The sequence below is a fragment of the Heptranchias perlo genome, chromosome 13 (genome assembly GCF_035084215.1).
Source record: "Heptranchias perlo isolate sHepPer1 chromosome 13, sHepPer1.hap1, whole genome shotgun sequence".
Taxonomy (NCBI): Eukaryota; Metazoa; Chordata; class Chondrichthyes; order Hexanchiformes; family Hexanchidae; genus Heptranchias; species Heptranchias perlo.
This window is the reverse complement of record NC_090337.1, coordinates 45,946,117-45,959,939: the sequence shown is the minus strand read 5'-3', so window position 1 is coordinate 45,959,939 and position 13,823 is coordinate 45,946,117. Positions and strand designations below refer to the sequence as shown.

The following is a 13,823-nucleotide window of genomic DNA, read 5'->3' as shown; positions in this document are numbered from 1 at the left end:
ACAAAGTCTCTGAACCACCGACTTCCAAACAGAGCTGGATGCAGGATTCAATTAATATCTTACTTTAATACTGTGCTGCCCTACCATGCCATGCTACATCATGCGATATCCGCAAAGGTATATGTTTTACAGTTCCAATACTCCAAAATATGCTGTTTGAAAAAATATATTTTCATCGAGTTTTCACATTTGAGAGTGTTATTTTTAAACTGCTTTTGTACAGGAAGAATTTCCTTGCCAATTCTGGAAATGACAGAAACCCTGGATCTTTCAGGGTCAACCATTGTCTTTCTGTACAAACATGGGCCTGGGGTCTCCACTAGGGGGTGCTATCGGCAAAATGTGCTGGACACTGCCAGTTTTGCCGAGGTGAAGTTACGCTGAAGTTTCTGCACACAATCAATTTGTGGCTGGAACAGAGCCAATGGGGCCTCAAGGTGCTGGGTGGGGTAGAATCAGAAATTTACGGCACAGAATGAGGCCATTCGGCCTATCATGTATGTGCCGGTTAGTACAAAAGGCAAAGGAAAAACATCCCCTTCAGAGTGAGGCTGGAGATCACAAGGTAAGCATGCTTTCCTCTGTCAAATTGACTGCTGGCTTCAATTAACTAATTGATATTTCTGCAGCAGAGCAGAACAGACCTGCAGCTTCAACTGACTGCTGGTCACAGGTCTTGTGTACCAGAAGGGCAGATCAATTGACTGAATTAAAACTAATTTCTGCAGCAGGAGAAACAGACCTGGATCAGTGGCTTCAATTGACTGCTGGTCACTGCAGGTCAGTTGATTAACGCTGGATTCATGCGACCATGGGTGCCTGAGAATCTGGGTGCAATGTGATGTGGCCACTCCCAAATGAGCACAATCAGCGGAAACTCGGCTGGGGGTGTGGCTAGTTTTGTGGCCAGGGACTGCTTCAGGCGAACGGACTTTTAAACTGTTATCTGGGCGGAAATCATGCTTTTAACTTTTCCTACACTATCCCCAAGGAAAAACAAGTGTACTTGAATGGTTAACAAAATGCTGTAATTCTCCCACGATATGCTTTCATAACAGGCTTTCAGAGATCAGGATAAAAATAAAAGAGGCAATTGAGAAGATGCCAATTGCAACAATGTTTTTTTTAAAAATCATTTCGAAGTAGCAATATTCAAACAGCCATAAACAAATGGCTGTCTCATGTGATGGTATCACAGGATAACCCACCATAACCGCTTCAGCTTAAAGAATCATCAGTTTGTTTATGGGATATAGAGGCTCTTCACAGTAACAAAATGTTTTGCCACTGTAGGAAGGATTATACCATTAACAGTTGCTTTGGAATATAGTTCTGTTTGATATTTCTTATTGAAGTCAGAGAATATTGTGAACAATTAAATAATCTTCTGCTTATAAAAGAATGAACAAATGCATTTAAGTAGTACCTTTCAAGTCCTCGGGATATCCCAAAGCACTTCATTGCAAACAACTTACCTTTGAAGTTATTATGTTGGCAAATGCAGCAACTTACACACAAGGCCCCACAAACTGACTAATTAATCTATTTTGACGGTGTCAAGCGAGGGACCAAGATTAGCTTGGTCTTTTTCAAATATTTCTATGGGAATTTTTACATCCACTTGAACAGGGAGATGTCTCTTCTGAAAGACAGCAACTCCTATAATGCAGCACTCGCTCAGTATTTGTTGGAGTGTTAGCCTAGATTATGTGCTCAAGTCCCAGAGGAGGGCTTGAACCTACAACCTTCTGACTATGAAGAGGAGAGAGCTACCACTGAGCCAAACTTAAGTAAAAGGCACAAACTGCAAACAATGTATGCTAGGATGTTAAAAATACAAAATGAAAGAACAGGATGAAACACTTGATAGAAAAAGAAAGCAGCTGCCACTTTGTCAACTCCTTTCTCCACTTTTAAGGTAGGAAGGGAATGGGTAAGGGGATAGGAGGACGATGACCAGGAAGGAAAAAGGACTGGAGAATGTCTGGAAGATCAGTGATGAGAACAGTTTCCCCATGGCCCATTTTGTAGAGGAAAGGGCAGAGAGTCAGGGTCAAATCCCATGCTCAGTGCAGAGGGGATGCAGAGGACAAAATGCTACTTAAAAAGGGTGGGGGAAGGGACTGAAATACTTAGTAGAGATGGGGCAGAAATGCTTCTCAGTGAGTAGTGTGTGAAAAAAAGGGAGCCAGGTCCTATGAAAGAGGGTGTTTTCACGAGTTGATATGATGCTCAGTGGGGTAAAAGGTGGCCATTTCGCTGGTCCATAGTGGGAGGCAGAGAAGGGTTGAATTGCTATAGGGTGTCGGGGCAGGAAAAGATAGAATTGCTGAGAAATGGATGGGAGGGGATGGAGGGTGTGGGGGAGGGGGGAGCGTAATTCAAGCACACCTATGAAAAAAGGTTTAGGAGCTGTGAAACGAAGGACTGAGTGGGGGACCAGGCAGGCAGTTGAGGCAATGAACCATCGAACGGGTGAGCACAAGGATTCCTGAGTGTGTAGTTAATGGGAAGGCTGCGCAGGCAGCAGAACATGTTGGGAAGCAGTCAGCCAAGCAAGCAGACAGATGGGTGGGTATAGGGTGTCCCCTGGGATTGGCCCTAAAAAGGGAGCCAACAGGCTAAGAGATTAAAAGTTTAAAATTCACTTACCTATACCAACATGGCTGCTGGCTAACTATTCCCTGAGACAAGAAACATCAAACAAATACTCATACATTTCAAAGGCCGCTTCAGCAGTGATCTCACACTGCATGTTAGAACACAGTGTACTCTATAGGAAATCCATCTCCTTATTTTGAGTTTCACATTGTGTACATCTGATGGTACAGGTTACTAGATTTCTTTCTATCATTATGAAATTCCACACCCACTACAATATGGTGCGAAAGATCAGTTGATAAAGAATATGTCCACTGTGCCACTTCCTTTATACACTGATTAGACACATGAAAGAAAATCCCCAAAGCTCCAACAGAAACCACTGGTTCATACATCACATTTACTCATAGAATACTTTGCAAAAGTTGGGAAAAGATTCAGATTAGTGGGCACTTTGTTGAAGACACTCTAAATCTATTAATTTGGATGCTTTACTCACCTGATACTGTGTGAAAGATGCTTGGCCAGTACTGACCACTGTCTCGCTTCAACCACACACGTATTGTTCTGCAGAAAGAGCAAGAGGAATTAGTAAACAGTAAATGAGGGATTCTCACAAATCATGTACATTCCCGTTAGAATGGAACTATAATGCTTTTTTCAAATATAATTGTTTCCTCACCACAAATTGAATCTATTGACCTCAGTCAGCTCACATTCTTCCCTATTTTGTTTTAGGGAGTGTTCTTCTACCGAAAAGCAATTTACAGTTTTCCCCCACAGTTCAGAACACATGATTAGGATTTTTAACTAGGACAACATTACACTGCCACTAATAGGAATTTCATACTTACTATCTAGCACATATCTGTGTAAGCATAATCGTGCAAGGGATATATTCTTTCTACATTAATCTTCACACTTCAGTTTTAACAGCAATGTCTTAAATTTGATTCATAGCAGCCTCCTGTCAGCATAGCTTGTCAGAGAAAGAATGCAAGCAAATTGAATGACAAAAAATGCAACCCAGCTGAAATTCAAGAACACAAGAATTGAAGACTTCACAAATTCTCTCAGTTTTGAACAAACTAAAGACAACATCAATGTAAAAAGTTCAAACACATTATTTTCCTACTCTATGCAAATATTTTGACTAAATCACATTTGTTTTCAAATTAAATCAGGCTCACATTTTTCCTGAAATAATTTTGATGGTTAATTGAGAGATAAAAGAACAAAGAGAGATAAACAAAAATTACTGCCTTCATTATTACTCAAGAATCTCAGTATGACTACCAGGAAAGGACAGTAAAATATTCACAGCCAACAAGCAAACTTGATCTATTCATACTACAGGCAAATTTCAAAATCAAATGTAAGCAAAACTTATTTTCAAAAGTCATAAATTGTTTGAGTGAATCAGTTTGGCCATTGTCATTTTGGCAACTAAAATAAATTATTTTAATTCACCTCAATGTATTGTTTTCATGACAAGGTTTTACTGCAAAACTGAGTTACAAAAAAATAATTCTAGTTTACAAACTTGGTCACTTTAGTGAATGTTAAATCAATCAACATGCAGCCTCACAGAAAAAAAAACTGACTATGCATCTCATTTTTGTAACCATCATTGTTTAATTATGATAAATTTATACTTTCCAATATAGTAGTGAAATGCTGTAACATGTCCTTTAGACAGTTCATATTGTACTGAATATTTTCCAAAATGTTAAAAAATTTCAGAGACAGTGCACAATATACTATTATTTCTACATGGCCCCTTCAAACATTTCAAAAGATGATTTAAACATCTTGAAAAAGGGGGTGTAAAGCACAACTTTTTGTGGGGAGAAGTTACACTGCAACAAATTAATGTTACATTATCTCAAGAATGAGGATAAATTTTATTTTATATCTTTGTAAAATCTCATTCCACCTTCTCAATCATTTCCCATGGAGTTTTAATCTTTGAGTATTTTTTTTAAAAAGGGGCAGCATTTTCCAAAAAGTTTTTTAAAAAGCTCCTGATACAATGGCTTAAGTGCCCTCTCGGTGACAAAAATGATACAATAGCTCTTTCTCTCATCTCAAAACACTTCCTCTCCCCGGAAAACAGTATCACTTAACTATATACACACACACCAGATCTGTGGTGCAAAATATGTGGTGTTCTTTTCAAAATATGGCTAGGACAATTCATTTTTTTTGTCTATAAACCCAGCTCGCTCAGTCTACCTCACTTGTCAGACTTCTTTCCAGTCTAGGGTCGGGAAACTATTTTTCAGTCCATGAAAAAGTTCACAGTTGATAAAAACATAAAACAACAATGTGGAAGATTGACATATTTTTGCAATCTAAATCCGTTTCCTAAAAAAAAAAGCACTCTAAGGTGGCAAACTTCATTCACCGGTGCAACCGGAATGCCAAAGACCCGAGCCGAGGTCGACACTTGCTCACGGGACCCTACGTGCTTTGAGTCACTGGTGCGACACCGAACCAAAGAGGAGAACCATCATGCAAACAAACCCGAAGCTGCTGCAAGAAAGCGGCGAGGTCCCCGCTGGGACCGAGTCAAGTCAATTACACCGAGCCGCCGCCGCCGCCGCCGCGCACTCCCAGCAAGTGAAACATACATCACAACAATCCCCGCACCCAATTTTGTTACAAAAGTTGCGGCTGCCAACATTTTGCTAATTGTTTCTTTTTGGTAAAAAAAAGATTGTATTCCAGCCACACATATGCAGAAACACATATATTAATTCCCCGCGGGGCAGGGCTGACTCAAGGCTTCTCCGTACCTGTCCTCGCTCACCGTGATCACCCCGTCTTCCTTCGGGATGAGGACGGCCGCGTTGACCGTGTCCTGGTGCCCTTCGATTTTGGTCAGCAGGACCGGGCGACTGGTTTGCAACCTGGAGTGGATTTCTGCCGCCATCTTTCTGCTTTTTGGAAAGCAATCAGCTGACAACGCTCCGTTTCACTCAGCACTTACCGTATTCACTGAAATAGAGGAGGTTGGCACACGGCATTTGCAAGGGGTGGACTTAGAAGATGATTGGCAGCTCGCTTCGTGCAACAGATGCATTCTTTTTGAACTAAACATTTGGACGTAAAACGCTGATAATAAGTTTAGCACAGTGACATCCCCAGCTATTATGGACACCTTTTCCAATAAATGCATCTTTCAATTTCCCATTTATTCCTTACTTTATAAAATCTATCCACGACCCCCATAATACTGTTTAAAATTATATATATATATATATGCAATTATGTTTTAAAGATGATGTTGGAAAAATGAGGACGCATTCTTTTTTGATAATATGGAAATTGTAGTTACTGTGTAACATATTAAGTAATAAAAATCCATGGATGCTACAACGGGGCATAACATCGCACTTATTTAAGGAACAAACACTCTACTGTTTATTTAATTGCTTATTTTGAATTGGCTCACCGGGGAAATAGAATGATAAAATATCTGAGTGATATCATTACATTTTCTTAACACAATAATAGGTTTCAGCACGAATTATGTCATCGCGTATACGGACAACAACAAAAAAACGTTTGTGCAAACTGTTCTATGGCAACACCCTTTAAGACTCGCGACAGATGAACTTTGGTATTTGGTAACAAAAGCAGAAAATGCTGGAAAGACTCAGGTCAGGCAGCATCTTTGGAGAGAACAGATAAGTTAACCTTTCAGGTGTGGATCCTTCATCAGAACTGGAAGAAATTACACATCAACAGCATTTAAAAAGGAACAGAAAAAAGGGAAGGGGGAAAACACATACACACACACAAGAGAAGTAAAATGACCCGTAAAATGCTTCTTGGAAAACAGGAGATTGTTGAATAGCTAAAGTGATTGTTGAAAATGTGTACATGATCACTTGGCGCTCCCATGCAGTAATCTAGTGACAAATTGTTATACTTATTCCTCCTTAATTTAAAGAGCAACAAGACATCTTCCTCCACCTGAGAAGCTGTGCAATGTAACGGCAGCTTCAGATCATTAGATTCAAAGGGAAAGAAAATATCCTGGAGGTTGTAAAGAGAAAGGTCACATGTGCCTACACCTCCCAGAAACTTGATATATATAGAAATAAACCACCAGAGCAGAGGACTCACAGGCATACAAATAAGTACAAGATAAGTGCAAGTAAGTTTTTAAATAACCCTACACTTGTATTTCTTTGCAATCACACAAGAGTTAGGATCTTTATATCTATTCACAGTATGCCATTCAGTATCACGTATACATATGTAAAGTGTATATAATAGAAGTATGCACTTCAGGAAAGATGTGAAGGCCTTAGAGAGGGTGCAGAAGAGATTTACTAGAATGATTCCAGGTATGAGGGACTTTAGTTACGTGGATAGACTGGAGAAGCTGGGGTTGTTCTCCTTGGAACAGAGAAGGTTGAGAGGAGATTTGATAGAGGTGTTCAAAATCATGAATGGTCTAGACAGAGTAGATAGAGAGAGAAACTGTTCCCATTGGCGGAAAGGTCAAGAACCAGAGGACATGGATTTAAGGTGATTGGCAAAAGAACCAAAGGTGACATGAGGAAAAACGTTTTTACACAGCGAGTGGTTAGGATCGGGAGTGGTTAGGATCTGGACCTTATCCTAATACCTGAGGGGGTGGTGGGGGCAGATTCAATCATGGCCTTCAAAAAGGGAACTGGATAAGTACTTGAAAAGAAAAAATTTGCAGGGCTACGGGGAAAAGGTGGGGGAGTGGGACTAGCTGGATTGCTTTTGCATAGAGCAGGCGCGAACTCGATGGACCGAATGGCCTCCTTCCGTTCTGTAACCTTTCTATGATTCTATGATTCTATGTCTAAGAAATGATGATGCTTCACTTGAAGTTTTTTTCATATATTTTCAGGATAGCTTGAATTCCACGTCTGGAATTAAATAATGATTAAATAATTATATTAACAATATATTAACACAGATGGCAAAGGATCTTACATAATTTGTCTGAAAATTCTGAGCCATGAACAGAGATTGATAAGTAGCTTTAATAGATGCAGGAGACTTATTTTTAGGGGAGTTGTTTCCAGAATATCTAATCGTAGGATCCTCCTTTTGTTATCAGGATGAAATGCTTATAGCTTTTATGGAGTTATATTGCTTTGTGTTAGCAGAGGTTTTGTGCCATTGCGAACTATTTCAAAACATTATATTCAACTGTGAAAAATTGGCAACAACACTTATTATTTACAGGAGTTGTTCTGCCTTTCCTGTCATTGAGAAGTTGGATAGGAAGGTTATTATATGTAATGCTGATGTTAATTTTGTCTGTGCTGTCACCTTCCTGGTTCACATAATAATATTGTGAATATCACATCAAACTTATACATGTCGACATTCTGAAGCACTTTTCTATCTATGGAAATGATGTCCTAGTTTGCGCTAGGCAGTTACAGTGGTTGTTGGTGGCCAATCATCTCAGCCCGAGGACATTGCTGCAGGAGTTCCTCAAGGCAGTGTCCTAGGCCCAACCATCTTCAGCTGCTTCATCAATGACCTTCCCTCCATCATAAAGTCAGAAATGGGGATGTTTGCTGATGATTGCACAGTGTTCAGTTCCATTCGCAACCCCTCAGATAATGAAGCAGTCTGAGCCCGCATGCAGCAGGACCTGGACAACATCCAGGCTTGAGCTAATAAGTGGCAAGTAACATTCGCGCCAGACAAGTGCCAGGCAATGACGATCTCCAACAAGAGAGAGTCTAACCACCTCCCCTTGACATTCAATGGCATTACCATCGTCGAATCCCCCACCATCAACATCCTGGGGGTCACCATTGACCAGAAACGTAACTGGACCAGCCATATAAATACTACAAGAGCAGGTCAGAGGCTGGGTATTCTGCAGCGAGTGACTCACCTCCTGACTCCCCAAAGCCTTTCCACCAACTACAAGGCACAAGTCAGGAGTGTGATGGAATACTCTCCACTTGCCTGGATGAGTGCAGCTCCAACAGCACTCAAGAAGCTCGACACCATCCAAGACAAAGCAGCTCGCTTGATTGGCACCCCATCCACCACCCTAAACATTCACTCCCTTCACCACCGGCGCACTGTGGCTGCAGTGTGTACCATCCACAGGATGCACTGCAGCAACTCACCAAGGCTTCTTTGACAGCACCTCCCAAACCCGCGGCCTCTACCACCTAGAGGGACAAGAGCAGCAGGTACATGGGAACAACACCACCTGCACGTTCCACTCCAAGTCACACACCATCCCAACTTGGAAATATATCACCGTTCCTTCATCGTCGCTGGGTCAAAATCCTGGAACTCCCTTCCTAACAGCACTGTGGGAGAACCTTCACCACATGGACTGCAGTGGTTCAAGAAGGCGGCTCACTACCACCTTCTCAAGGGCAATTAGGGATGGACAATAAAGGCTGGCCTCACCAGCGACGCCCACATCCCATTAACGAATTAAAAAAAAGCTTTGCAGGCAGTCTGCTAGTGAGAGAATATAATTTATACTTTTCTCAGGTTTTCATATTTTACAGGGACTTGTAGTTCACAGATTCTATTGTTTAGATAATTTTGTCTCTCTAGTCATGGAAGGGACCTTAATTTTGTTATTGTTTCGTTCGTCTTTCCTCATCACTTAAATCTTGGACTGTTGACAGTTCAGTCCATTAGTGAGTGAAAGTTTATTTCTTTATGCTGCTTATAACAAGCATTGACTTCATATAAAAATTCCTGCAAAACAAGCAACAGCTGTTTATTTCATTCATTCACCTTTCTGTGTAATGTCTGTAAGTATGTAGCAGTATTCACCCAGTTTCCCAATGTCCTCATGAAGGTTATATTCTATATGTTTTTTCATGTATAAGATACAGGCCAGATTCAGTCCAGATGACAAAAATCTGTGTCTAAAATGTTTGGTTAATTCCAGAAGCTCAATGACGGTATTGACAACAGACATAAATGGAAAAGGGGTGGATTTATTCCATTAAGGATTGTTCACACAATGTCTCCTCCGATATAGCGTTTGGAGATGTAAGTGCCTCTGGACCTTATCCTAATACCTGAAGCTCAAGGTATTTCTTTAATGAGTGAATTTATTTTTAGACTTTCTTTGTGTTCCTTTGAATGTACACGACTCTATAAATGGCTGCTCAATACAATGGGCATTATACTTGAAGTAACGTGCTCCGCTATCCTTAGAACAGGAGGTGCTGGGATATGAGATGAGTCTCTCAGCAAGTTACTGTTTAAGGTATAGACCCTTCATCAGAAAATAGTTCTGGCAGAGGGGAGTTCTGGGTATTGGTGTGTTCTTATTTTGGGCCTCTCATAAAATTTTACAGCACAGTAAGAGGCCATTCAGCCCATCACACCTGTGACAGATTTCTCAAAGAGCTATCCACTTCGCCCCAATCACCTGCCCTTTCCCAGTACCTTTTAAAATGTTCTGTTTCAAATATTTATCCAGTTCCCTTTTAAAAATTATGTATTCTGTTTCCACCACTGTTTCTGAAAGGACATTCCATATCCTAAACATCCTCTGTGTAAAAATTTTAAATTTATACCCAAAATAGTTTTTCTCCATTGACCTTATCAAATCCCCTCAAAATTTGGAACACCTCTATCAAATCTTCCCTTAATTTTCCCTGTTCTGATGAGAGGAGCAGTAGTTTCTCTAGAGTCTCCTCATAACTAAGGCCTCTCACTTTTGGTGTCATCTTAGTAATTCTCTTCTGTACTCTGCATGGCCTAAAATCCTTCCTAGAGTAGGGTACCCAAAACTCGACACAATGGGCAGGACTTTCAACTTTGGCAAGGGCATAAAATAGGTAGTAGTGGATCGGCTGTCCATTATACACCCGACTTGATTTTCCTTTCCATTGACTTCCGGTGTGTATAATGAGTGGCCGACCCAATATCGCCTGTTTTACTCCACTGGCAAAGTTAAAAGTTCCACCCAATATCCTAACTGAGGCCTAACTAATAATTTGAATAGGTTCAAAAAAATGTTTTTTTTATTTTATGTCCATGTTTGTAAAAGCTAGGATTCCCATATGATTATTTTTACAACTTTATCAATGTGTCCACCTATTTTAAAATATGTGCATATTTGAATCCTTAAGTTTCTTTATTCTTCTACTTTTAAAGTTTTACCATTTAGTGTATATTTCCTTTCTTTATTCTTCTTCTCAAATGCACCACCTTACCTTAAATTTCATTTAACATATCCAACATCTATTTGCCCAATCCACTAACCAGTCTATGTCCTCCTAAATTCACTAACAGTCCTTTTCTCTGTTAACAATACTCTCTATTTTTGTGTAGTCTTAAAATGTTTTGATATTATGCCCCCTCTACCTGGGTCCACATCATTTATATGCACACATACACACACACACAAACACACACACGTTAAGAGCAATAATCCTACACTGACTGCTGGGGGACATTACTGTTTACATTCCGCAACCCCTCAGATAATGAAGCAGTCCGAGCCCACATGCAGCAAGACCTGGACAACATCCAGGCTTGGGCTGATATGTGGCAAGTAACATTCGCGCCAGACAAGTGCCAGGCAATGACCGTCTCCAACAAGAGAGAATCTAACCACCTCCCCTTGACATTCAATGGCACTACCATCACCGAATCGCCCACCATCAACATCCTGGGGGGATCACCATTGACCAGAAACTTATCTGGATCAGCCACATAAATACTGTGGCTACAAGAGCAGGTCAGAGGCTGGGTATTCTGCAGCGAGTTACTCACCTTCTGACTCCCCAAAGCCTTTCCACCATCTACAAGGCACAAGTCAGGAGTGTGGTGGAATTCTCTCCAGTTGCCTGGATGAGTGCAGCTCCAACAACACTCAAGAAGCTCGACACCATTCAGGACAAAGCAGCACGCTTGATTGGCACCCCATTCACCACCCTAAACATTCACTCCCTCCACCACCAGTGCACAGTGGCTGCAGTGTGTACCATCCACAGGATGCTTTGCAGCAACTCGCCAAGTCTTCTTCGACAGCACCTCCCAAACCCACGACCTCCACCACTTAGGAGGACAAGGGCAGCAGGCACATGGGAACAACAACACCTGCATGTTCCCCTCCAAGTCACACACCATCCTGACTTGGAAATATATCGCCGTTCCTTCATCGTCGCTGGGTCAAAATCCTGGAACTCCCTTTCTAACAGCACTGTGGGAGAACCGTCACCACACGGACTGCAGCGGTTCAAGAAGGCGGCTCACCACCATCTTCTCAAGGGTAATTAGGGATGGACAATAAATGCTGGCCTTGCCAGCGACGCGCACATCCTATGAACAAATTTTTTAAAAGTCCAAACAAATATCCATTAACTACTGTTTGCTGTTCTTTAGCCAACTTCTTATCCATGCTTCCATTTTGCCTTTAACACAATGTGCCTTAATCATATTAACAAGTCTCCTATGTGCCTCCTAATCAAATGCCTTTTGAAAATCCATAAACACGATGTTCACTGAATTTCCTTTATCAATATACTCCATTATTTCCTACAGTATGTTTCAAGCATTTTCTGTTTGCATTTCATACCTGCAAAATGTCCCCATTTTCTTGCCTATTTCCTAGTGTAGGCCTTTCCTATGGGTTTTCACTGTCCTAGTTATTTGCACATTTTTTTTGTTTCTTAAGCCCCAATTTTAACCTAACATGCCTGGTGGGAACAGGGGGTGGGTTCAGGTCAGACGCCCATTTTACACCCTGCCCGATTTTACCCTCCATTAAAATCAATGATTTGGTACATGTCTAAGACAGCCTAATGATCAATCACAGTCAGCTTCCTGATGTAACTGTTCCTCATTTAATTATTTCAGGAGTCTTTGCTGAGACACAGCTATGTATTGTCACAGCAACTGTTTGCATTATTGTGGGCTAATGCTGGACCCACAGACATCTCTTTACCACTTTAGCCTGAAATGCTGCAATCAATTGTTGACTGATTTCTGTTGTTGGCACACCAAAGTTCAACTGCTCATCCTAAGTGGATAGTTTTCCTCAGTTTGCTCCAAATGTCCCAATTCTGTGTTTCAACAAGCATCTATTCACTCATCCAGTTGTCCTTAAGCTTTCCCTAATTATGCCTTAATAAACTGAGCCATTTCCTGATTCCATCATTTACAAAACTACATTCTGACTGCATTTTTAAAAATAATTCTAAATATTTTATGGAAAATGTTATGTTATTTCTGAATAATCATATGTTGCAGATCTGGCATGATTTTTATATATTATGTAAATTATTCCCTATATGAGGAATGTTGATTCTATTTCCAAAAATCAGCATCACAGAAGAAACGGTAATGAGGCATTGGATACTAACTGCTTTGGCACTGTAACAGAGCTTGGTAAATATAGTCAAATCCATATATACAAACTGTTCTAAGGAAATACTTGATACACAGGAGAGGAGTTTGAATTTATTTTACAAAGATCAAGGTGAAAGCTTCAAAAATATGTAAATGCGCCTTGAATTCCAAAAGTGTGCTACAGCTTTGAAAGCAGTCTCACTTGTCTAAAAAATTCTAATGGACAGTTTTAAAATATTTACAGAATTCATTACTGATGGGCACAGCAGGGATAATTTTGACTTTGTGCGATAGTCTAAAATGGGCAATAGCAAATCAGCAGCCCATTTTACTCTCCCAATCTTTCCCAATTTTCATTTCCATTGAAGTTAATAGAAATAAGAAAATCGGGAGAGATGTAAAACAGGCTGCCGATTCATGATTACCCATTTTACACTATCGCATAAAGTCAAAATTACCCCAATTATGTTTTTGTCCCATTAAAATCTCATTTTATTTAGTTCTGGTTGCATTTATTCAGCTGCGCTGTGAGAAGAATTCTCTTTGATGTTGCACAAGACTAGACTGCTTGACTGGCTCTTTTCCATCACATGAAATAGAAAGAAAGTTTATTGATGCTGGAAATGGTGTCAAGGGATAAATAGCAGACTTGGCTTTACAGTGATCTAACACTTTCCATAGATACAAACGTAAAGATTTTGGTTTAGCTGTAATTTATAGCATGCAGTAGGATTTGATAGTATTTGCTTTAGATATTTCTGAATTTTACTTTACAACGTGTACATGTAATTAAAGTACTTTTCTCAGATTTAGCAGGACTGAATCAATAGACATTGACATTATAGAACATTTAGAAAGAATTGAAGCTC

The 13,823-nt window shown here is 40.3% G+C and overlaps 1 protein-coding gene across 2 annotated transcripts in view; it reads right to left on the bottom strand.

The window, feature by feature from the left end:
• wdfy1 (WD repeat and FYVE domain containing 1) overlaps window positions 1-5,587 on the bottom strand; it is a 38,729-nt gene extending 33,142 nt beyond the window's left edge. The window contains exons 1-2 of one of the 2 annotated variants that reach the window (XM_067995414.1): window positions 5,400-5,587; window positions 3,101-3,168 (exon numbers count right to left, since the gene is read on the bottom strand). In XM_067995414.1, the coding sequence (XP_067851515.1) occupies window positions 3,101-3,168; window positions 5,400-5,536 (205 nt within the window). In that variant the 5' untranslated portion in view covers window positions 5,537-5,587. The remainder of the gene's footprint in view (window positions 1-3,100; window positions 3,169-5,399) is intronic. The other variant, XM_067995415.1, reaches the window with a different exon arrangement.
• Between the last annotated feature and the right edge of the window lie 8,236 nt (window positions 5,588-13,823).